This window comes from Mirounga leonina, unplaced genomic scaffold (assembly GCF_011800145.1).
Source record: "Mirounga leonina isolate KUSES-001 unplaced genomic scaffold, KU_Mleo_1.0 Mir_175, whole genome shotgun sequence".
Lineage (NCBI taxonomy): Eukaryota > Metazoa > Chordata > Mammalia > Carnivora > Phocidae > Mirounga > Mirounga leonina.
In genome coordinates this window covers 24,543,012-24,565,317 of record NW_023270453.1, presented here as the reverse complement: position 1 = coordinate 24,565,317, position 22,306 = coordinate 24,543,012, and the positions used below count along the sequence as shown (strand labels likewise).

Sequence of the window (22,306 nt, the reverse complement as noted above, 5' to 3'; positions counted from 1 at the left end):
GGGGCAGCCACTCCTCAGAGTTTTAGGCTGCTGATTAGTGAAATCAAACCACTTGGTCTGGTCTGTGAGGGGGTCCCTTTTGACACCTAATCCCATGGTTCTCTCTGATTGGTGCCCTCGTCATTGTGTCCTGTCCCCTGGGTGAATCATTTTGGGGCTGGAGTCCAGCTGGGGACTAGCTGTCCTGGTGGGATTAACCTTGACTTTAGCAGCTTGGCTGGGAGGACAAAGAACCTTCCCAGGATGGCTGCCTTGCCCACTGTGCCCTGGGTCCCTTGTCTGGGGGGAAAGAGGTAAAGGCCAACCAAATGGCGAGAGAGAGGGTCCTGGGGTTATGGGAGGATGTGGACACTTCCTTTCTAGGGTCCTCAGCATGGGCATCTGCAAAGCTGTCTGAAGCCTCATCCAAAAAGCCAAAGAACAAGGGGCCCTGAGTGGTGAACATTTACTCTGTAAATAAGGTCAAGAAAAAAATGCGACCCCCAAAGAAGCTGCTGACCATTGGCCCAGTCCAGGAGTGTTCAGAGACAAGATCAAGGACGCGGGAGGGGTCTGCCACTCTGGATCTGCAAACTCTTTCTGAAGGGCTCTCAGCTGCACTTGAGGCACGACCGATGAGCTGTCTGTGTGTTTGGGTGAAGGACAGCCTGGTGAAAGACCTGGGACCCTCTGGATGCAAGACTGGTGTTCCTGACTCCTGGATACAGATGTGTCCAAGGCTAGAACTAGAAAGTGATTGTCCCCCTGGGGCCTTATTACGGATGACTCATCTGCGTAACTGTGTATGCGTGACCGCCAAAGATATTTTGCCTGTGTGTGACTTGGACTCCGTAGTTTCAAATGGATGAAAAGACACATGGAGGATAACCTTGGCAGAGCCTTAGAAACATGTGCTAAGGAGTCTTGGACAGGTGGGATTGAGTTACCTTCTATTCCGTGGAGGCACTGAATAAATTCAGCACCTAGAGGTGGGATCAGAACAGGTCAGCCAAACAAAATCTCGGGTTCTGACCTTTCTTCTCCCGATCTCCAGCTTCAACACAGACTCCCTGACACCTGGCACTGAGGGTGGCTCAGAGCAGTGGTTCTCAAATGTTGGTGCTCGTTAGCATCACCTTCTGCAACACGCAGCTTCACGCTGTCCCGTCCTTGGAGACTGGGCGTCTGTGCTTAGAAAGCCCCGCAGGTCTTGGGTGCCGCCCGCACGTGGCCAGGGAGCTCCGCTTGGTTTCTTGGCCCGAGCTCTAGCCCATTCCTGGAATGCTTGTTGGGCAAACAACTTGACTTCCTTGTGTCCGCTTTCTCAGAGGTTAATAGTCCTTGCTTCCCATGACTCAGAGGGCTGCCGGGAGGAGGGAAGGGGAACGTAAAACTGCTTTGGGAAGCGTGAAGTTCTGCGTGAAGGCGAGACACCGCCCAGCTCAGTGCCTGGCACGTGTTGGTCAGCAAAGTCACAGATGCTGTAGTGGGGGCTCCTTGGGCTTTTGGGGAAAATGATCAAGAGGAGGCTAGTGGGATTTTTAGGGATAAGGCAGGAGAGGCAGGAACAGTGGCTGTCATCCCCCATCCTTAGGCCCTCCCCATCCTGTCCCTGGGAGGCACAGACAGATCCAAGGGAAGCACCTGGCAAGAGATAAAGGGGTGGCTGAACCCCAGCTCCTTCATCTTCCCACACCTCTGAGGCACGTCGGTGGAGCCCTAACCTTCATGGGTCGTGATTTGCAAACTCCGTGGGGGCAGAACGAACTGTGGACTGAGAGCCATGAACCTGGGCTCTGTCCCAACCCTACCCTGACCTTGGGAAAGTCTCTAAAGCTCCCTGCCAGAGCTTCCCCCCACTGCACTTGGACTCGGCAAGGCCCCTGGTGACTCCACAGTTCTGAGTCCATGTGGGAAGTGCTTTGGAATGGGTTAGGAGCTGGGGAAAAATCAGGTGTTTTGTTGGTAGTAGAGAGAGGAACTGAGCCTGGAGCCCCTGTTGGGGCTGTGGATGTGGCAAGCTGCCGAAAGGCTGACTCCAAAGATAGCAGAGGCAGTGTCGGGAGAGAAAGCAGAACTGGTTTATGCCATGCTCTGCGCGGCACGCGGGCCTTCCCGTGATCTGTGGGGTTGAGCTGGGGGCTTGCTATTCGTGTAGTCTGATGTAAGCACCCAGGCCTGTCCAGGCCAGGGCGGCTGCCTTGGCAGCACTTGGTACAGCACTGTGAGTCCCGGGGTAGACCAAGACTCATCTTACCAGGCTCCCAACCCTTGCACGGTGCCTGGGGTGCCCTGTGCCCTCCCCCACCTCCTCCAGGGGCCACTAGGGGGCTTCAGCTAGATGTTGGGGAGATCAGGGAGGGAGGGAAGACACTGGATTTAATTTCATGGAATTGAACTGAATTTAATCAGAGGCTCTTGAAGCGTCTGACTGCCTCCCAGAGGAGATACCAGGCCCAATGGCACAGCTGCTTCCTGGGGATTGGGCTCTGGGGGCCCAATGGCACCGCTTGTTTCATTGAGAGATTTTCCATCAGAGTTATTTTTAGTCTGGGAAGGAAGGTCACAGGGCATGAAGGCATCACCCTTGGTCTTTTTGCTCCAAATTGCTTGGCAGGTCAGTGACAGCTGGACACTAAATCATAAAAACCAGGGAAGAGTATGGATGTATACACACATACATGCACACATTTGGATTCCTGTCTGGGGCCCAGGAGTGGAAATACACAACAATGTAAAGTTCATGATAAGCCCCCAAAGTCTGGGGTCCTCATCTCCCTTGGGATTATGTAGGCCTTTCAGCCTTACCAGGGACAGAGGGTGTTCTGAGAATATTAGAAACACCACAGGTGGTCAGACCCAGAGTGTGTTCCACCCACCGTCCCCACCATCATCGTCACCACCACCACCACCACCATCCTTACCATCATCATCACCACCATCCCCCTCATCACCACCATCCTCACCATCACCACCATCACCACCGTCACCATCATCATCATCATCACCATCATCATCATCCCTACCATCATCATCATCAATACTAGAGGGCAATAGGGGCCTGTGGAAAGGGCTAGATTCACCAGAGAAGCCTGGACCATTGCTATTCCAAGGGTGAATGCCAAGCCTTGGGTGTCTCATCCAACTTGGGAGCCCCCAGTGGGCACATTAGTAGTTTATTAGTGGTTTATTAGTGGTTTGCAGCTTTGGCTGCCTAGTAGAATTACCCAAGATTTTTTTTTTTTTTTTTTTTTGTTAACATCACGATGCTGGGGATACAGCCTAATTCAATCAGAACCTCTGAAGTGGGGGGAGGAGTGACACCAAGAACTGGGTGATTCCAGTGTGCAGTCAGTGCCCAGAACCGCTGGGTCAGAGGCATTTTTATCAGGTGGTATGGACCAGTGTTTCTCAAACTAATGTGGAAACGAATCACTGGGGCATCTTGTGAAAATGCAGATTCTGATTCAGTGGGTCTGAGCTGGGGCCCGAGGGTCTGCATCTCTACCAAGCCCCCCGGGTGATGCTGGTTCTGTGGGTGCCCAGACCACGCCCTGAGTAGCATAGGTGTACCACCCCACTGTAGGGCCAGGCAGCCTCCTTTGCTGCTCTGTAGTTAAATGGCTTCAGCCAGTTGCCAGCTGTGTGTTGGGCAAGGCATTCAGTGTCTCAGATTTCAGACCTCTCAGCTGTAAAAATGGGGGGAAGAGTAAGACTTGTCTTCCAGAAGCAAGTGAAATGAAGTAAATCGAGTAAGATCAATTAATGTCTTATTTACATAAAATGCTTAAGCATTGCCTGGCATACTGAATAATTGTACAAATGTGTCTTATATGAGATATATTACATGTATCTTGCTGCTCAGAGACTGTCAGTCTCTGGGTTTAACCAATTTCCTGCAGTAGATTTTTCTCTAGGGAGTTGGGGGTGGGGATGGGGGGATGGAGATGCAGGCAGAAGAATTAACAGATAAGGAAAGAAAATTTTAATGGGTAATATGCAGCTCTTCCCCAGAGGGACCAGAGATTCTTATTGTACCCAGATGTCACCACAGACCTCTTCATGGCACTTTCTGTGGGCTGGGCACTGGGGAACACAGGGAGGATTATTAACTCCTTGGCTCCTGTAGTCCAGACGTGGAGAGAAGGTGTATGCAGGGAGGGGCGAGGTCCCAGTGAGAAGGGGTTCCCCTGTGCACCCCTGAACACAGGTTGGTGTAGGAGGCCTGGACGAGGAGTAGACGGTTCTGTGTTCCAGTCACCCATTAGCCACCTGTTGTCTTAGGCAAGTCAAAGACTTTCTCTAGACCTTCTGAAATGTGTCTGATGGTAATCAAGGAGATCAGTCGAGGTCGTGAACTGGAAAGAGTCCTATCAGTGTAAGCCGCTCCTTTATAAATAAAGGCACCCGAATTTCCTCTTTCTGAATTTGACAGCAGGTTGCTGCTGTGGGGAGAAAATATTTGTTATTGGCCTCTGGAGGTTGCCCCAGCTTTCAGGGAACAAGGTGGGTGGGTACCCTGAGGCAAGAGGGGCACCCCAAGATGTGGTTTTTCTTTGTGGGAGGCAGAGATGGCTGTCCCCAGCGGAGGTAGGATGCCACTTCCTCAGAAAGCATTTTTGTGAGTTAAGGGAGTCCCCGGGGCTGTGTCAGCTACCCCAAGGCAGGGGGCCAGTCCTCCCTCGTCCCCCTCCTGGAGCCTCCTCCTTAAACAGGTCCCAGCCTGGGTAGGAGGGGACAGAAGGCATAGAACCCATCCTCTCCCCTAGCCCCATTTTGCACATAAATCCCACTTATCCCCTGACAGAGGTCTCTGGCACAGACTAGGTCTCCCCCTCACTCCTGCTCTGCTCTCTCTGTGCCCTCAGCTCTCTTGGTAAAGCCATGGGCCCTTAGAAGGGGATCCTCTCGGGAAGGGTTTGGCTAGGGCCACCCGGAAGGCCTAGCCCTGCCCGTTTTGGGTATCTCCTCCTCCTCAGGCCATGTTCCCTCTAATTTAAGCTAGCAAGGCCAGCAAATGCCTGCCCTTAAGGGGACAGAGTTGGATGTGTGACTTAATAAGGCCGAGAGCCACAAGTAATCCCCTAAGTACTTGCCCTGTAACCTGAGATGATCTGGCCCGAACACACCTGTTTTCACTCCTTTGCTGATAGCAGTATAAAAAGCATGCCGGTTAATGACTCTAGGAACTGACGAGGGGGTGGAATGTCCAAGCATCTGTCCTATCGTGGAAAGATCTCCTGGTGAGCCTGGCTGCACGTGCCTGCCGCAAGGGATCCCTGAGTTTCCCTCCTTGTGGTGATCAGGACCCAGTGGAGGCTTGAGAGGTGGGGCTCTCGGGGCAGCTCAGCCGCTCACTCCCCGAGGGATGGACAGTGGGTAGGAGGGAGGCCGAGTAACACCCGCTCTGCTTGCCTCAGAAGACCAGGGAGGGAGGTCCACATCTCACTCCCGGAGGACAGGAGCTAGGTTGTGTTAGACTCTTTAGAGAAGCGGAGTGAGTGCCAACCCTGTGAAACTGACCAATGGTGTTCTAATCATTTAGAACTGCAAGTTTCCGCTTCGGGTGGCACAGAAGATGTTGGCAATTTGTTGGAGAATCATTTCTCTGCTGGAGAAGCAAGTCTAGAGGAGAAGGAAAGGGCGCTTTATGCAGAGGCGGCCCCTCGAGAGAAGACCCTGCTCCTTCACTCCCCGGATGGCAGGGAGGCTGAGAGCTCGGAGCAGACAGCCGCTGGGGCCCCTGCCGGTGACGGCCCAGGCTCTGGTCCTGAAGTCAGCCTCTCCAATTCCTCAGCCTCAGAGTCAGCTGCCCCTGGGGACCCTGCGGGGTCTGGGGAGGAAGAAGTGGGCCCACTCGGAGCCAGCACCCTTCCAACAGAAGGGGAGGGCGGGCCTGGAGAAGAGCTGGGATTGGGAAAGGGCCCAGGACAGGAAGGGGCTGCCGGGGAGGCCAAAGGGCAGGCTGGGAGTGGCTTGGTCCCTGAGGAAGCTGAGGAGGTCCGAGGGGACCACCCTGCGCAGGGGGCAGCAGGAGGGACTGCACAGCCGGAAGTCTTGGGAGCTTCTCCTGGCATGGAGGTCACGGAGGTCCACGCCCCTGAGACACGACAGGAGGACAGCCCAGGGCCTGATTGGGAGCCAGAAGTGCCAGATGGAGTCTTGGACATGGACACAGAAACCAAGGAAGGGGCCGAGGACCGGGGGGAGCCCAGCCCCAGCCCAGCCTCGGAGACCGGCCATGCACAGAGCTCCGAGGCAGGGGGCGCCCAGGAGGACCACCCCCCCGAGGGCCAGGCACCAGGGCTAACCGAGGAGGGCCTGGACGAGGCCTCCTCTGAAGAAGAGAGTGGTGACCATAGTGGAGGCGAGGAAGGAGGAGCTCCATCAGAAGAAGAATCTGAGGAGGAGAGTGGTGATGGGGAGAGTTCAGAAGAAGCAGGGGATGCTTCGGAGGAAGCCGAGGAACCCCAGGAAGCAGCAGGAACTAAGAGCCCTGGAGATGACGAGGGGACCCAGCTGAGCTCCGAGGAATTAAATACAGGGCCCGAGGGGGACGAGGCAGAGGAGTCTAAGGAGGGGCCTCAGGGTAGGGGATCTCCAGGATAGCTCTCAGCACTCTTCTTGGAAGACCTGTGTGTGGTGGGACAGGCAGGGGCAGGGTGGGGCGGGAGAACACCCAGCCAGCTCCGGGTTTGCTGGGTGGAGGCCCCGGCCAGGATGCCTGGCCCATGGGGTGCCTTTGGGCCGCTCATGAGCCACTAAACCCTGTTGGGAGGGACCAGTGGGAGGCTGCACCATGTAGGGCCCAGAATAACCTGGTCACTTCCAAGTGAGGCCCTCTGGAGCCTCCCTGTTAGGGTCCCTCAATCTACTTTAATGTGGGCCAGTGCCTTAACCTGAAGGACATGGGACACAGTGGCAGGTTTTGGGGCCCTGTGGTGGCAGGCTGGTGGAGAGAGGTGTGGGTATGGTGTGTTCTGGAGCTCCCTGGGTTCTCCCCTTGAAGACTAGGCTGGGTCCGGTGGGGTGGACGGGGACCAGGGTCAGGATGGTGATAAGAAATCTTAGGCTGGCTGGGACTGATGTCCTGCAGGACTGGGGGATGGGGCACAGGGGAGGGCAGGGCCATCACTGGAGATGTAGTGCATCCTAAGGATGGCCGGCGCCCCCCCAGGCCACATCCGAATATGCTGGCCTGGACCAAGAGCGGCCTTCAGGATGGAGGACCTGAGCTCAGTCCTCACTTTCCAGCATGGCTCCCCCACAGATTTCCTTGCAGGATTTAGTTTCCACACTGCTTATTGGGCACTTGCACCCTCCACAAGGGGAAGGGCCTGCAGCCAGCCACTGGCTCCCCTTTTCCCCTGTTCCTTCTGTGCTGCGTCTGGGGTTGGGCTGCCCCGGCAGATCTTGGTGGAGAATCACATTCCTGAGGTGTTGCATGAGGCACAGTGATTCTTCTCTGCTCCCATCCCTTGTCGAACTGGTCTCCCCTGCCCCTCATGCCCAAGTCCATCCCACTCGGTAGGCCTACAATGTGGACACCCCTCCTTGGGAGCCTGCAGGGGGTCACCAGGGCATCTCCCACTTGGTCAGAAGTGAGGGTTGCCCTCCCCCCCTCTGGCCCAAGACATCCAGCTGCAGCTCCTCCCACCCAAGCCCCATAGTAGCCTGTGTGATCCTGATAAAATGCTCATTTTTGTCAGGTCAGCTGTTTGCTTAGAGCCCCTCCCCGGCTGCCAGTGCTCCTAGGAAGTAACGCAGACTCCTATAAACGGGTCCTGTCTCTTGCCCCCATCTTACCTCCTGAACTCCTCCCCTCTGAGCTCAGCTCCCAGGGAGGGTTTCTGACTCCCCAGCTGAGATTTCGTAGGCACACATCTTAGGCCCCCATAGCTTCTGGAATCTTTCCTGCCGTAGCCACAACACTAACTGTAATTATCACCTTACTTTCAAGATGATTTCTCCCCCGAAAACTCCGCAAGGGCAGGAGCTATGTCTGTTTTGGGCACCAATGCATTCCTAGCATGGAGCTCAGTCCTGACCCATGGTGGGTACTCAGTCCGTATTTGTTGAATACGTGAAATGGATCATGGAGTTTAGCAGAAGTTGAGTTTGGATTTTCAGAGTCTCCTCGAGACAGAACTCGGTTCAGCTGAACTTGGCAAGCCTTCCTGCAGCACTTCCTTACGCCCTTTCCTGCAAAGAGCAAAGCCCAGCTCTTAGCTTTGCCCTAACGCTGCTCTGTGCTTCTCTCCCCAGAAGAGGCAGAGGATGTGAGTGAAGAAGCCCCGATGAGGGACCGCTCCCACATTGAGAAAACTCTGATGCTGAATGAGGACAAGCCAGTGGATGATTACTCTGGTAACCAGAGGAAGGACTTGGGACTGGGGCTGGGTCCAGGGCTGGGCTCTGAGGCCGACAGGTCCCCAGGGCTGAGAGCCCTGGAGATGGGGGGCTCTGTGGAAGAGGCTCCCAGAGCAGTGTCCAAGGCCTGGATGGGGGCTCTGGATTGGCAGGGAGGAGGAGAGGTGATCCAAGCAGAGGGAACAGGGCCAGGGTCGAGGACAAATCCCAGTACTGCCGCCAGGGGCCAGGTACCAGCCTTCATGCCGTGGCCAGGGAGGTTTGCTAATGAGAGTTCATCCCATCTGCTTTGGTTTTTACAGTTTATAAAGCCCTTTTATTCCTGGCACTTCATCCTCAGAATAACCCAAGGCTTTCAGTGGGGCTCATGTCTCCTCTTCATTGAGGAGCTAGCTGGAGCTCGGAGCAGCCTCGGGTTTGCACGGGTCTCATGGGGCGCACAGCTAGAGGGGAGCAGTGAGAAGGTCGGGTCTAGACAGCCTGGCTTGGGGCCCCAGTTCCTCCTTCTGGGCCTCACACCCTGCAGGCTCCCTGCCTCACCCTGGGAGTTGCTTCTCCCTGGAGGGAGAAGAGGATCAGGTTTAAAAAAAAAAAAAGTGCAGGAGGTTTTGAGGGTGGGAGGGAATGCCTTTTGGTTAACGATTTCTGAGGGTTGGAATGTGGACCAGGTCCCTCCAGGAATGCTAATGTATGGCCGTAGAGTGAGGCTGCCAGCTGAGGGGAGGGGTCCTGCAGAGTGAGCCTGGACCCTCTCCTTCACCCTCTCCCTTCACCCTTCTCTGCCCCCAGCGGTGCTGCAGCGGCTTCGAAAGATCTACCACTCATCCATCAAGCCCCTGGAGCAGTCTTACAAATACAACGAGCTACGGCAGCACGAGATCACAGGTACCCTCGTGGCTGATGCTGTTTGCTTAGAGCCCCTCCCCTGTCCCTCTTGAGCTGTGTGAGTGGTGGGCGTGAGGACACGTGGAGCTGAGCTCTCCTAGATCCCGCCTGGAGGCCTCGGTCCCCGGATCATCCTTCCCCTGCAAGGGTACCCATATCTGCACAGGGTTTGGTGGAGACCACGTTGTTTGCGTGCGCTCATGCTTCAGTAGCACAGTCATGGTTTCCCAGTTTCCATCCCTCCTGTGCTGAACAGCCCCCCAGGGCCCCTGACTGCGAAGAAGTCATGTGTCAAGTTCCCTAATTTGCCCGGAATCCTTTTTTTTTTTCCTCCTTATCACTTCTTCAGTTGGCTTTCCTTGGGTCTGGATTCATTATCAGAATAATAAAAACAAGGGATACTTGTTGCCAAAAAGAAATCAAATAGTGGAAAACAGTATGGATTGAAAAATAAAAATCCCTCTCTTGATTTTCAGCGTCTCCCCTTCCACTTCAGGGACTCCCTCTGTTACAGTGTCCTGCAAATACTTCCAGACATTTGCTCTGTGCCTGTGAGCAAACACAGGCGCGTCCCTCTCTGTTTGCGTTTTGCCCGATGGTATCACAGCGCATGGTTGTGGGTGCGCAGCCGTGCTTTGCTCTTTCTGAGCCTCTGAACGCACCACTCTAGGTAGTCATTGTCCAGCTGACGGATGATCGGGCATTTGCCACGTTCAGTTCCAAAAACGTTCCAAACGCGACTCTGATTGCTAGGTATTTTCGTGCAGATCCATTTGTAGGACACATGTTTCCGAGTGCAACAATGGAGTTAAGCATTTTCGTAGTTGTTGCCAAGTCGCCTTAGGTCGGACCAGTTTGTGGCCACGATAATGGTCTGTGAGAGTCTTGTTCCCCCGCAGCCGTGCCCTTTTCCCGAGCTGCTCCTCTCCGAAAACTTTCATGGTGGTGTCTGGGTGAATGGTGAGTGGCGTTACACATCTCTCTCTCTGTGAACTGGGGGTTTCTGTATTCTCTCATGTGATGCTCTCAATGGCTCTAAAGTGGGTAGGGTGTTTAGGCTAGCCATTATTCCCGCTTCACAGAACAGGGCCCTCACGCGAAGACACCAGGGATTCGCAGCCTCCCTGTGTCTCACCTGTGGCCTCCTGCACATGGCAGTAGCGCCCCCTGCTGCAGACAGCTGAAACAGCAGTCCCCAGAGAGCCCGTTTCTGGTTGGTTTCTGGTTTGTCTCTGCTGGAGCTGGAAGGTCCAGTTCCCCTCATGTCTCCCAGGCCTGGGCCAAAGACATTCTCTGTAGCATCTCTGTGGTTGTAACTGGGGATTCCTGCCACCCTCTCCGACTGCCTATCCCTTCCTGTCCTCAAGCCAGGGGCTGACATCCAGAGATGCCAGCAACTCATCGTGTGTGTTTTCCGGCAGGGAGGAATGGGGCGGGGCCGTGGTATCAATTTCAGGCAATTATATATGGCCTGCCATTTATGAGACACCGTCTTGGTCTTCTGGGACTAAGTTTCACCTTCGAGAAAGAAAACCAGCACCTCAAGAAGCAAGGTGCAGAACAAGAAGAATACTGTACTCCTCTTTGGAGAAAAAAGATGGGGAATGTGATATCTGCTCCTATTGCTTGGATTGCATGCATTAAAATGCCTGAAAGAATACGTAGTGGGTGTTATGGCCTAAGCGGATTGGGGACAGGGGTGGGAGACTTTCACTCTATACCTTTTTATACTTCTGATTTTTGAACCAAGAAATTAAATACATCAAAATGGAAAAAAAGAGTGTCTACTGTCAGGGCCTATGTGCCGGGCTCAGGGAGACAAAGAGGTTGAAGAACTTGAGGTGTACGTGACACTGGGTTGGCCCCTGTGCCGTGGCTCAGAGACGAGTTGCAAGAACAGACGCCTGCGAGTCAGCAGCCAGTGGTCTCATCCCCCCCGTCCCCCGGCCCCCAGTTTTGAAAGCACTGGAGGATTCTGCTTTCCCTTCTTAGGGACCCCAACTGGTGTGGCCCAGGCAGGGTGCTCTTCCTGACATTGGACACAGGGCCCAGAAACCCAAGAACTACCTAGTCAGTGCTTGGTCCTGGGACCTGGCAAATAGGTCATGGTCTCTGGAGGCTAATTTGAGACTGGCCCGGAGCCCAGGGTCAGGCTGAGCCTGGGGTAGGATGTCAGGGGGCCCCCGTCCAGGATGTCTAAGATTGTGTGAGCCTCTTTCATGTCTTTTTTTTTTTTTTTCTGTTCCCGATCCAGATAGCAGAGGGTTTGTTTGTCTTTTTTTAGGATTTTTTAAAAAGAGATTTTATTTATTTATTTTACAGAGAGACAGAGAGAGAGAGCACAAGCAGGGAGAGCTGCAGGCAGAGGGAGAGAGAGAAAAAGGTGTCCTGCTGAGCAGGGAGCCCAATGTGGGGCTTGATCCCAGGACCCTGAGATCACAACCTGAGCTGAAGGCAGATGCTCAACTGACTGAGCCACCCAGGCGCCCCTTAAGACTTTATTTTTAAGTAGTCTCTACATCCAATGTGGGGCTTGAACTCACGACCCCAAGATCAAGAGTTACACGCTCTACTGATGGAGCCAGCCAGGCGCCCCCAGGTAGCAGAGTTTTAACCTCTTCCCCTGTGGTAGTTCCCTTCTCCCCTTCTTATGAACCGTCCCCCAGATGCAAACCAGGAGGCCTCACCCACAGTGAGCTCTGAGTTGGTGTGTTTGTTGATGTCACTTACCTCCTTCTGGTGCCCGTGTGCCAAGGATCTGTGTAAGGCCAAAATCACGTCTCCTGGTATCTTTTAACTAGGTGATCACACACTGTGCCACGGACTGCCACACCCTGCCCGGTCTGGTGTAGAATTCTATAACTCTGTCAGATGGGCGCGGGATGCGGCGGGAAGCACTGGGTCACTCCTGTATAAACTTTGTCAGTCACTTCCATGTCTAATTCCTGCTGCCTGCAGATGGGGAGATTACTTCCAAGCCCATGGTGCTGTTCCTCGGACCATGGAGCGTTGGCAAATCCACCATGATAAACTACCTCCTCGGGTTGGAAGACACTCGCTACCAGCTCTATACAGGTAATAGTGGGATTCTCTTGCCTGTGTGTTGGCATGTCACTGTCCTATGTGAAGGCATGATGAAACAGTCATGTGTGTCTTCAATAGAATGATGAGAATTACAAGAAATCAGCAGCTACAATCCGTGTTCACAGGAGCATTTCTCACAAGGGCTAAGAGGTGGAAACCACCCAAACATCCATGGATGGATGAATGGATAAACAAAAGGGTCTATCCGTACGATAGAGTATGGAGTATTATTCAGTCTTAAGAAGGAATGCATTTCTTTTTTTTTTTTTTTTAAGATTTTATTTATTTGACAGAGAGACAGGGAGAGAGGGAACATAAGCAGGGGGAGTGGAAGAGGGAGAAGCAGGCCTCCCGTGGAGCAGGGAGCCCGACGCGGGGCTCGATCCCAGGACCCTGGGATCATGACCTGAGCCGAAGGCAGACGCTTAACGCCTGAGCCACCTAGGCGCCCCAAGAAGGAATGCATTTCTGAAACATGCTACAACATGCATGAATCTTGAAGACACTATACTGAAATAAGTCAAACACAAAAGGACAGATATCTTACGATTCCACTTACGAGGTGCCTAGAGTCATCCAATCCATAGAGACAGAGTAGAGGAGAGATTACCGGGGGCTGGGAAGGGGGAATGAGTGGGGACAGTTTCAGTTTGGGAGATAGATGGTGGTGAGGACTGCACAATGGTGTGAATGTGCTTAATGCCACTGAATTGTACACCCCAAAATGGTTAAAACTGTCAATTTTGTGACATATATTTTACAATTAAAAGAAGAAAGAAGACACTAGCTTAGCAAGCAGGGTATCCAGTTCTTGGGGTAAGTCTGCCCTGAAACCCCTGGCTTACCCACTTACCTTGTAGTAGGGTCTCTGTCGCAGAGGTGACCGTGTCCCGACTGACCTCATGCCCATGCGTGCAGGTGCTGAGCCCACCACCTCTGAGTTCACTGTCCTCATGCACGGACCCAAGCTGAAAACCATCGAGGGTATCGTCATGGCTGCCGACAGTGCCCGGTCCTTCTCACCCCTCGAGAAATTTGGCCAGAATTTCCTAGAGAAGCTGATTGGCATCGAGGTTCCCCACAAACTTCTGGAGCGAGTCACTTTCGTGGATACACCAGGCATCATTGAGAACCGCAAGCAGCAAGAAAGAGGTAGTTGAGCAGTTGTATCTGAACAGCTTGAGCTGTGTCTTAGAAGACCATTCGACAGGGGGTGGTAAGCAGACTGGGGAGAGGAAAGGTGGCCAGCATTGTCCAAGATGAATTGGATCCCTGTCCATGTGTACTTGACCTCTGGTTAACTTGGGTTCTGGTTTGAACCTGACCTCGAACTCTTCCTGGTCCAGTGTCTGCTTGACCAGGCCTGCTTGACCAGAAGCCTGTATTAGACTTCCCAGCATTCTCTTCTAGTGGGAGAGGAGTGCCACTTTGGGCCCAGCAGACACGTGGTTATGACAGAGGCCAGTGAGTATCACCATGACACAGGGCTGTCTGCAGAGATGAGTCATCACAGGGCATTTGTAGGACTATAGGCCCAGATGGTGGATCTCACTTTATGGTTATAACTCTCATTTTGGTTTCCTTACTATTTTACTACTAGTAATAATATTGTCACTAATAATTACAATAGTAAATTAACCTTTATTCTTCTATTATGCATCAGATAATTGTATGCATTACTGGTTGATTGTTGTAGAAAATTTTCAAGACAGGTATTCCTAGTCTCCTCATTTTGGAAATAAGTGGAAGGAATTAAAATATGTCGAGCACCTACTGTGTGAGAGGCAATTTAATTATGTGCTTTCCTTATAGCAACATCATAATCTTTATATCAACCTAGGTATTATTGTTTTTCTTGTCATTTTGTAGCTAAGATGGTACAGCTTGGAACTGGGCTGGCCAGTGGCAGAACCCAAATTCCAGTCTGGGTCTTGGGCCAGCTCCACATTGCTTCCCCCTAAATAGCATATCCTCTCTTTCATATTCTTCTAATTCCCTGACTTCAGCCCTTCAATGTCTTTGCCACTGTCCCATATCTTTTTAGACAGTAGAAAGATCTCCATTTTGAAAAAGTATTTTACTTTCCTGGAGCCTTGGGTTCCATAGATTAAAACAAGGATTGGGCTGTTCTTGGCTGAAGGCTGACAAGGCGCAGGAGATACACAATTAATTCTTTTAGTCTTTGGAAGCCCAGAAAATCCCTACTGCCTTTATTCCCTTCAACCCAGGCAATGGTTTGGTTCTGGAAGGGGGCACGAGGGGCTTAGGGTGAGCCTGCTCAGCTTGACTTTTTGCTCCCCCCCCCCCCAAGGTTACCCCTTCAATGATGTGTGCCAGTGGTTCATCGACAGAGCAGACCTCATCTTTGTCGTCTTTGACCCAACCAAGTTGGACGTGGGTCTGGAGCTGGAGATGCTCTTCCGCCAGCTGAAGGGACGCGAGTCCCAGATAAGGATCATCCTGAACAAGGCCGACAACCTGGCAACGCAGATGCTCATGCGGGTCTATGGGGCCCTCTTCTGGAGCTTGGCCCCGCTCATCAATGTCACAGAGCCCCCGAGGGTTTACGTCAGCTCCTTCTGGCCACAAGACTACAGGCCCGATACACACTGGGACCTGTTTCTCAAGGAAGAGATCTCTCTCCTGGAAGACCTGAACCAGGTGATCGAGAACAGGTTGGAGAACAAGATCGCCTTCATCCGCCAGCATGCCATCCGGGTCCGCATTCACGCCCTCCTGGTCGACCGCTATCTGCAGACTTATAAGGACAAAATGACCTTTTTCAGTGATGGAGAGCTGGTCTTTAAGGACATTGTGGAAGACCCCGACAAATTCTACATCTTCAAGACCATCCTGGCAAAGACCAACGTCAGCAAGTTTGACCTTCCCAACCGCGAGGCCTACAAGGACTTCTTTGGCATCAACCCCATCTCCAGTTTCAAGCTGCTGTCTCAGCAGTGCTCCTATATGGGGGGCTGCTTCCTGGAGAAGATTGAGCGGGCCATCACGCAGGAGCTCCCCGGCCTCCTGGGAAGCCTTGGGCTAGGGAAGAATCCAGGTGCTCTCAACTGTGACAAAACAGGGTGTGGCGAAACCCCAAAGAATCGCTATAAGAAACACTAGGTCGTTGTGTCGCTGTTCTGGGGTTCCTGTTGGTGGATGAGCTTGTGTCCTCTCTGAGAAGTCCTGGTTTATTAACCCTTTGAGCCACACTGGCAAGAATCTTTACACGCCGGAGATTTGGGAGTTAATTGAGGCCAGTGGTGGGGGAGGGTGCGGGTCAAGGGAGGCCAGAGGAAACTGTGAATTATAGTGTGCTCGTCTTGTTGCTTCAGTGGGGGCCTGACTGAGGCAGGTCAGCCCTGCCTGCTTTTCCTGGGTCCTATCGCAAAGGGACAGAGAGCAGCTAAATTCTAGCGTATACTGAACTTATACTGAGGTGATGAGCATCCAGCTGAAAGCAGCTGAAATTCCTTTTTCGCCCTCTAAGCTGGGAAAATAGGGAAGACTTGATTTCTGTAGGGCTGCTCACGTCCTTCGTGGCTTCCTCCCATGCAGTCTCCTGCTGGTCCTCCAGCCCTCGCCTGCTCCTCGCTTGGGTTGACTTCAACAGGGGACAGTCTCTTGGGTCAGAATCCACCTGGGTTTCGAGCCTACCCCCAGGCCCTCCTCCCTGCTTCCTCTCGGGGCAGGGGAACGGTTTAGGATACCAGAACGCTAAGAGAGAACAGGAGTCCCCCAGACTAGGAGACAGAGCTGCCTCCCCCCTGCCATTTCTCCGATGTAGTCTTCTAAGCCGGCTGGGAAGCTCGGTCCCTTTCTCGGTCCCTTTCTCGGCCCCAAGAGGAGGCTGAGTGTTCCATGCATTCAGGTAATTGACTTCTTGGAAGTGACTTCAGTGAAACTACCAGAAGGGCTCAGAGGGTTAATTGGTTTGCAGTGTGTCTTTGTCTATTGCATGTCTTGGAAAACTCAGACCCCAAAGGCATTGGGTTTCAGAGGGGATGATGGAAACCTTGCTCCTTTTCATGAGGGTATTCTCTGGGCAGCCCATCTCCCCCAGATGAGGAGGAGGCGGTTTCCAAACCTTCTCTGCAGAGACGCTCTGCGGAAGGGTCGTACCCTCCTGGTTTTCATGCCATGGCTTCCCCTTTCTTCTCCATTCACTGATGTGCCAATACTCAAAACTCAGAGTGATTTCCCACGAGTCAGAACCAGTGCCAGCCACTTGGTGTGGGTGGCAACCAAGGCTTCACATTCGGTTTTCCACCTGAACTTGACACTGATTCGCACCAAACATACCACAGGGCAGCCAGGGCCTTCAAATACGGACGGGTGTGAATATGCGTGTACTGCCTTGTCCAAGAGAGCTGAGGAAGACAGCAGAGGCCAGCGGGCACGGAGAAAGGATGCTCTGTGAGGGGCCTGCCTGGCTGCTGGGCAACCCCGGAGGGCAGTGGGGGATGGAGGGAAGGAGCCTTTTGACGAAAAGTAGGTGGGTTGAACAGTTCGTGCAAATCCAGGAGACCTGGGCCAGGGCTGCCCGGAGTGGCACCTGCGGCCTTGTGAGCCAGCCTCACTTGGGAGCGAGCCATCTGGGGGGCTTCACCATGAGGCCTGGGTCAGGACCCACCAGCACCAGGGAGTCACCTTGGACCAGAAGGAAAGCGTAGATGAAGGCAGATGGGAGGCACTCTGAGGACGAGGTCATGGAAGCAAATTGCTGATCAATCAGATTAGGTCCCCATGGAGAATTTGGAATTCCTGCTTCCCAGAATGATTAGCACTCGGGTGCATGCTGCAGCAGGACCTGGAACCTCCCACAAGAAATCCAGAGGCCCCAAAGCCTCCAGGATATTGTTTCTAAGGACAGAGCCAAGCAGAGCACCAGGGGCCTGCTGGGGCATCCAAGGAGCCTGGTGACCAGGGCCTGACGAGCTGCTTTCCTTCTCATTAAAAACCAGCCCTTGCCTCACCTCCCCATCACATCCCCTCTCACCTTGCTCCTTAATGTTCCCAATGTCCTCGAGCATATCAGGTTTTCTCCGTGCAGTGGGGCCGTACAAAGTACAGAACTGTTATAGCAGCCGATGCCCCCGTCGCTTTGGGGGAAGCGAGTGCAAGGAGGCCCATACATTCATACAGGATCTTTGTTTTCGTGGGGCTGGGGCCGACATTATCATTGTGATCTTTTCTCCCTTTCTTGTTCCATCCATTTGCCTTTTCTTACTCGTTCCTCTGCTCTCTCAACCTGCCTTTTCTCTAAATGGCCCATAGGCTGGTCAGCCGGTCTGCCTAGGCTTTCAGTGCTGTTTGGGCCCCCGCTCTGTGGATGTGGATTTCAAGCAGAATTCTGACTCTTTGGGGAGGAGGGAGATTGGGACCTGGGGGTAAATTTAGGATCCAGAGATTCCCCCCAAGAGGAGTTATCTGTAAGTATTTGTGCCTGAACAGTTGCTGTTTCTCTCCAAAGTGGAAAGTTTCCAGTGTTCTTGCCGTTCTGATTTCATCAGGGAGGAAATCTCAATAAAGTTCAATTTCTCTGTGACACCGCGTGCTTTCTCATGGTCTCTGGCCAGCCTAATCCCTTCCTCTTCCTTTTATCTAGTAGTAGACTGATTTTTATTAAGACTTGTTTTTCTTTTTTTTTTTTTTTTTATTTATTTATTCATGAGAGATAGAGAGAGAGGCAGAGGGAGAAGCAGGCTCCCCGCGGAGCAGGGAGCCCGATGCGGGACTCGATCCCAGGACTCTGGGATCATGACCTGAGCTGAAGGCAGACGCTTAACCGACTGAGCACCCAGGCGTCCCAAGACTTGTTTTTCAAGCAGTTTCAGGTCCACAGCAAAACAGAGAGGGAGGTAGAGGTTTCCCACACACCCCCTGCCACCACGATGCATAGCCTCCCCCACTCGCAACATCCCCGGTGGAGTGGAACATGTGTTCCAACTGATGAGCCGACGGGGACATGCCAGAGTCACCCAGAGTCCATATGTTAGGGTTTGTTCCTGGTGGTGTGCATTCTGTGTGTTTCGACAAATGTATCATGATGTGTCCATCCTTATAGAATATTCGGGTATTTCCACTGCCCTAAAAATCCTCTGCACTCCACCTGTTCATCCCTCCCATCTCTTCCCAACCCCGAGGGCTACTTTCTAAGTTTCTTAGGGCTAGATCGACAATACACGAATTGCCCACTTGTGTTTTAGACACCCCCGTGCCTTCTTCGCTAGACCCTTCCTGCTTCCAGCCCCCCAGTGTCAAAGATGACCTTGAAACCCGGGCTTCCCATTGTAGGATGGGAAACGAAGACATGCTCTCTCCTCAGCCCCTGGCTGTCATTCTCCCTGGTGTCTATGGCACTAGCCCGTTCATAGGAACTATGGAAGCTTCTGTCCCCAAGACTCTGAGAGGCAGACGCCGCTACGTCCATGTCCTCAACTACGCCACTGCCCACTTGGTAGCTGAAGATTCTGGGGAGGGAGCTGGAGGGTCTGTCCTGAATGTAAGGACGGTGCCTCCCCTTGGCTTCTGTTGAAAGTGGCGCTCTCCACAGAAGGACCCCGGGCTTCCTCCTTGTACTTGTTTTTAATTAATCCTTACCCTGTCCTTGACTCCCCGAGCAGAGCTCCTTTACTTTGAAATGGAGGACTTCACACTGATTCAGAGCGTGTTTGCAAAGGAAGGACCTGGGCCCTGGGGAGTCGGTGGGAGATTGGAAATATACGGGGGTGTGAGAGTGAACAACATGCCATCGTGAGGGGGTCAGCACAGGGAGGATGCGGAATTGGTGGCCACCTGCTCTGGGTTTCCTAAGTCGGGAGAGGCTGATCTCAGGGTGGGATGAGTAGGGCAGTGTGGCTCATTGCCTCCCTTTCCCTTGCCCTCCTCCTGATTTGGGGGTCCACAGTCCACAGTCAGCAACGTAGTAGCCTGACCCAGCTCACACCACTGCTGCCCTCCCCCAGGTCAGCTCTCCCGCCCATGACAGCAACCAGTGTTTTCCTATGACTGGGAGAAATACGGAGCGTTTTCCTGGAAAACAGAAGGTAGGTGAGGTCTGTTTTGAAGATAAACATCACACACCAGAACTTGCCAGCATGTTCAAAATTGTGCTATTTCACAAGCCTTGTACCCTACTGACACCTTTACATTGTCTGCCATGAGGATAGCCAGATGCCATGGAGAAAGCAAAATCAAAGACCATTCTAAACCTAGCCAGGTGATCTAAGGGGCCTGAACGGAACGAGTGTCTTCACAGGGGTGTGTATGTATGTGAATATGTGGGGGTTACCTGTGGTTATATGTACAAGGGGCGTGCAAATGCCTGCATGGAAAATTGGCATGTGTGCGGAAACCAGTGTATATGTGAGTGTTTGTGGCCAAAAGATCTCTGAGTATGTAGCACGGTGACCAGCATGGAGGACTCTACCTCCGTGCCATCAGAATGAATGAAAGAGTAAGGGGGTTGGGGGGGAGTAAAGAAGGTGTTTGTGTACTGTATGTTGTGTGTAGAGGGTCCTTGGGGGGGGTGGGTGTGGCTGTGAAGAAGTAATTGTATGAATGACATGTGGATGACAGATTATGGGAGCATTGGGCATAGGCAGGTTTGTGCATGGGGAGAGCCAGATGCCCTACCCAGGGGGGAGACCCAGGAAGACCCAGCCATAGGAGGACACCTCTGAGGCCCTGGCTTTGCAGTCGTAGGCCGCCCCCCAACCCAACCCCTCAGCAAACTGAGGGGAAGTCAGAGTCTTCAAAAACTCACAAGCACTGGCAACATTTCGTGCCGATTCTACTGTCTGTGACATTTGGCTCAAGCTTTTCCCAGTCTAGGGAAACCTTGATGGCAATAAAAAAGCATCAGAAAAACAAGAAAATGAGAGTAGAGACACGAATTTGCCTGTAGCAAAGGTGTATCCCACAGGTTCTGAGGTATTATTCCCTGTACCAAAGGTTAAAAAAATAACATGCATAAATGAGCATTTTCTGTGAGTGCTTGCCTTGTGGAGCATGTTCTGTTTCCGCATCATTTCACTGGGGGAAGAAAACCAACTTCTAGGGTCCCCCTTTTGCCAGGAACTGGGCTAGAGACCAATAGACATTCCCACAGTTATATTTGATATGATGAGGTAATTCTAACAGCCATATGCCAGGCCACATGATAGGTGCTTTATGTGTATTATGTCGTGTAATGCTCACATCGCCCCACAGGTAGGGAGCTGTCTCACACGGAAAAGACCAAAGACCCCGGAGTCGGACTGCTTGGGCTTCGTCCTGGGCTCCAGCACTTACTGGCTGGGCAGCTCCAGGCAAATGACACAGCTGTGTGCTTCAGAGTCCTCAGCCATGAAATGGAGACCCGAAGAGCCCCTCTCTCTGCGGGGCTGAGGTGAGGATGAGATCACTTAAAGCAAGCAGTGTGCGAGAAGTGGTACGCAGCCCACAGCAAGCATTCCATGCATGTTATTATTATTCATATTTTACTGATGAGGAGACTGATGGTCAGAGCGGTGCGGAGGCAGCATGTGGAGGTGGGAGGGCCAAAATTCCATCTGAGCCTGACTCACGCTACGGCAGGCGAGGTTACTTGCCCAGGGTCACATCTGGTGACACTGGTCTTTCCGATCCCAGGGCCTTTCCCTCCTCTTCAGAAACTGACAAAAATGCAGAATTGCCTGATTTTTTTAATGGTCCGTCAGCACCTTGAACCTTGATGGTAACGAAATTTTAAAACACACGTAATTTGCATTTGAAAATTTATTTATTTAAAAGATTTTATTTATTTGAGGGAGAGAGAGCTTGAGAGATCACGAGCAGGGGGGAGGGGTAGAGGGAGAAGCAGACTCCCCGCTGAGCAGGGAGCCCGAAGCTAAGCGGAGCTCCATCCCAGGACCCTGGGATCATGACCTGAGCCAAAGGCAGATGCTTAAGCAACTGAACCACCCAGGTGCCTGCATTAGAAAATTTGTTAAGGTGGGGCATCTGGCTGGTTCAATCCGTAGAGCATGCAACTCTTGATCTCAGGGTTTTAAGTTCAAGCCCCATGTTGGGTGTAGAGATTACTTAAAAAAATAAAATCTTAGGGGTGTCTGAATGGCTCAGTCAGTTAAGCATCTGCCTTCTGCTCAGGTCATGATCTCTGGGTCCTGGGATAGAGCCCCGTGTTGGGCTCCCTGCTCAGTGGGGAGTCCGCTTCTCCCTCTTCCTCTGCCATTCCCCCTGCTTGTGCACTTTCTCTCTGTCAAATAAATAAAATCTTTTAAAAAAAAGAAACCAAAATATATTTTTTTATTTTTTTTAAGATTTTATTTATTTATTTGAGAGAATGAGTGAGAGGCAGAGGGAGAAGCAGACTCCCCACTGAGCAGGGAGCCTGGTGCGGGGCTCAATCCCAGAACCCTGAGATCATGACCTGAGCCAAAGTCAGACACAACCCACTGAGCCACCCAGGCGCCCCTAAACCATCTTAAAAGAAAATTTATTAAGGATTATTTCCTGAACAACAACAAAAAAGAAAAAAAAATAAACCCAAATCCTTAACTCCATTTCACATTTGATCTTCACTCTGATCGTATTATAAATTAGATGGGGCAGGCATATTTATTATCCTTAAATCCAAATCCAGCGTGGGGAAGCTGCGTCTCCAGAGAAGTTAAGTCCAAGTTTACCCAGCTAAATAAAACATGACAAACCAAACTAAAGGGCCAATTTTCTACCCATCCCACTGTCCCTTCTACTACATTCAATCACACTGATTTGTGTTAACCTGGAGCCTAGAGCAATTGGGACACTACATTTTTCTGACACATGAAAAAGAGTGATTTTGTATTTGTGATGAGTGCAAAATTATTTGTTGGTTATATTTCCATATTCTCCAAACTTCTGAAATTTTTTCCCACCAAAACTTCAAAAGATTTGGAATTTACACGTTTGTTCAGGCATAATATCTGTCCTGGGGGGCTAACCATCCAGTTAGGGACACAAG

General features: G+C 52.1%; 1 protein-coding gene across 3 annotated transcripts in view; it reads left to right on the top strand.

Moving 5' to 3' along the window:
- The window catches only part of SRL (sarcalumenin), a 38,179-nt gene extending 20,313 nt beyond the window's left edge, over nucleotides 1-17,866 (top strand). For 2 of the 3 annotated variants that reach the window (XM_035022138.1, XM_035022139.1), the window contains exons 2-6: nucleotides 8,245-8,346; nucleotides 9,139-9,234; nucleotides 12,193-12,309; nucleotides 13,237-13,470; nucleotides 14,630-17,866. In XM_035022138.1, the coding sequence (XP_034878029.1) occupies nucleotides 8,245-8,346; nucleotides 9,139-9,234; nucleotides 12,193-12,309; nucleotides 13,237-13,470; nucleotides 14,630-15,441 (1,361 nt within the window). In that variant the 3' untranslated portion in view covers nucleotides 15,442-17,866. Of the gene's footprint in view, nucleotides 1-5,524; nucleotides 6,569-8,244; nucleotides 8,347-9,138; nucleotides 9,235-12,192; nucleotides 12,310-13,236; nucleotides 13,471-14,629 lie in introns of all 3 variants that reach the window. The other variant, XM_035022137.1, reaches the window with a different exon arrangement.
- Nucleotides 17,867-22,306: the final 4,440 nt, after the last annotated feature.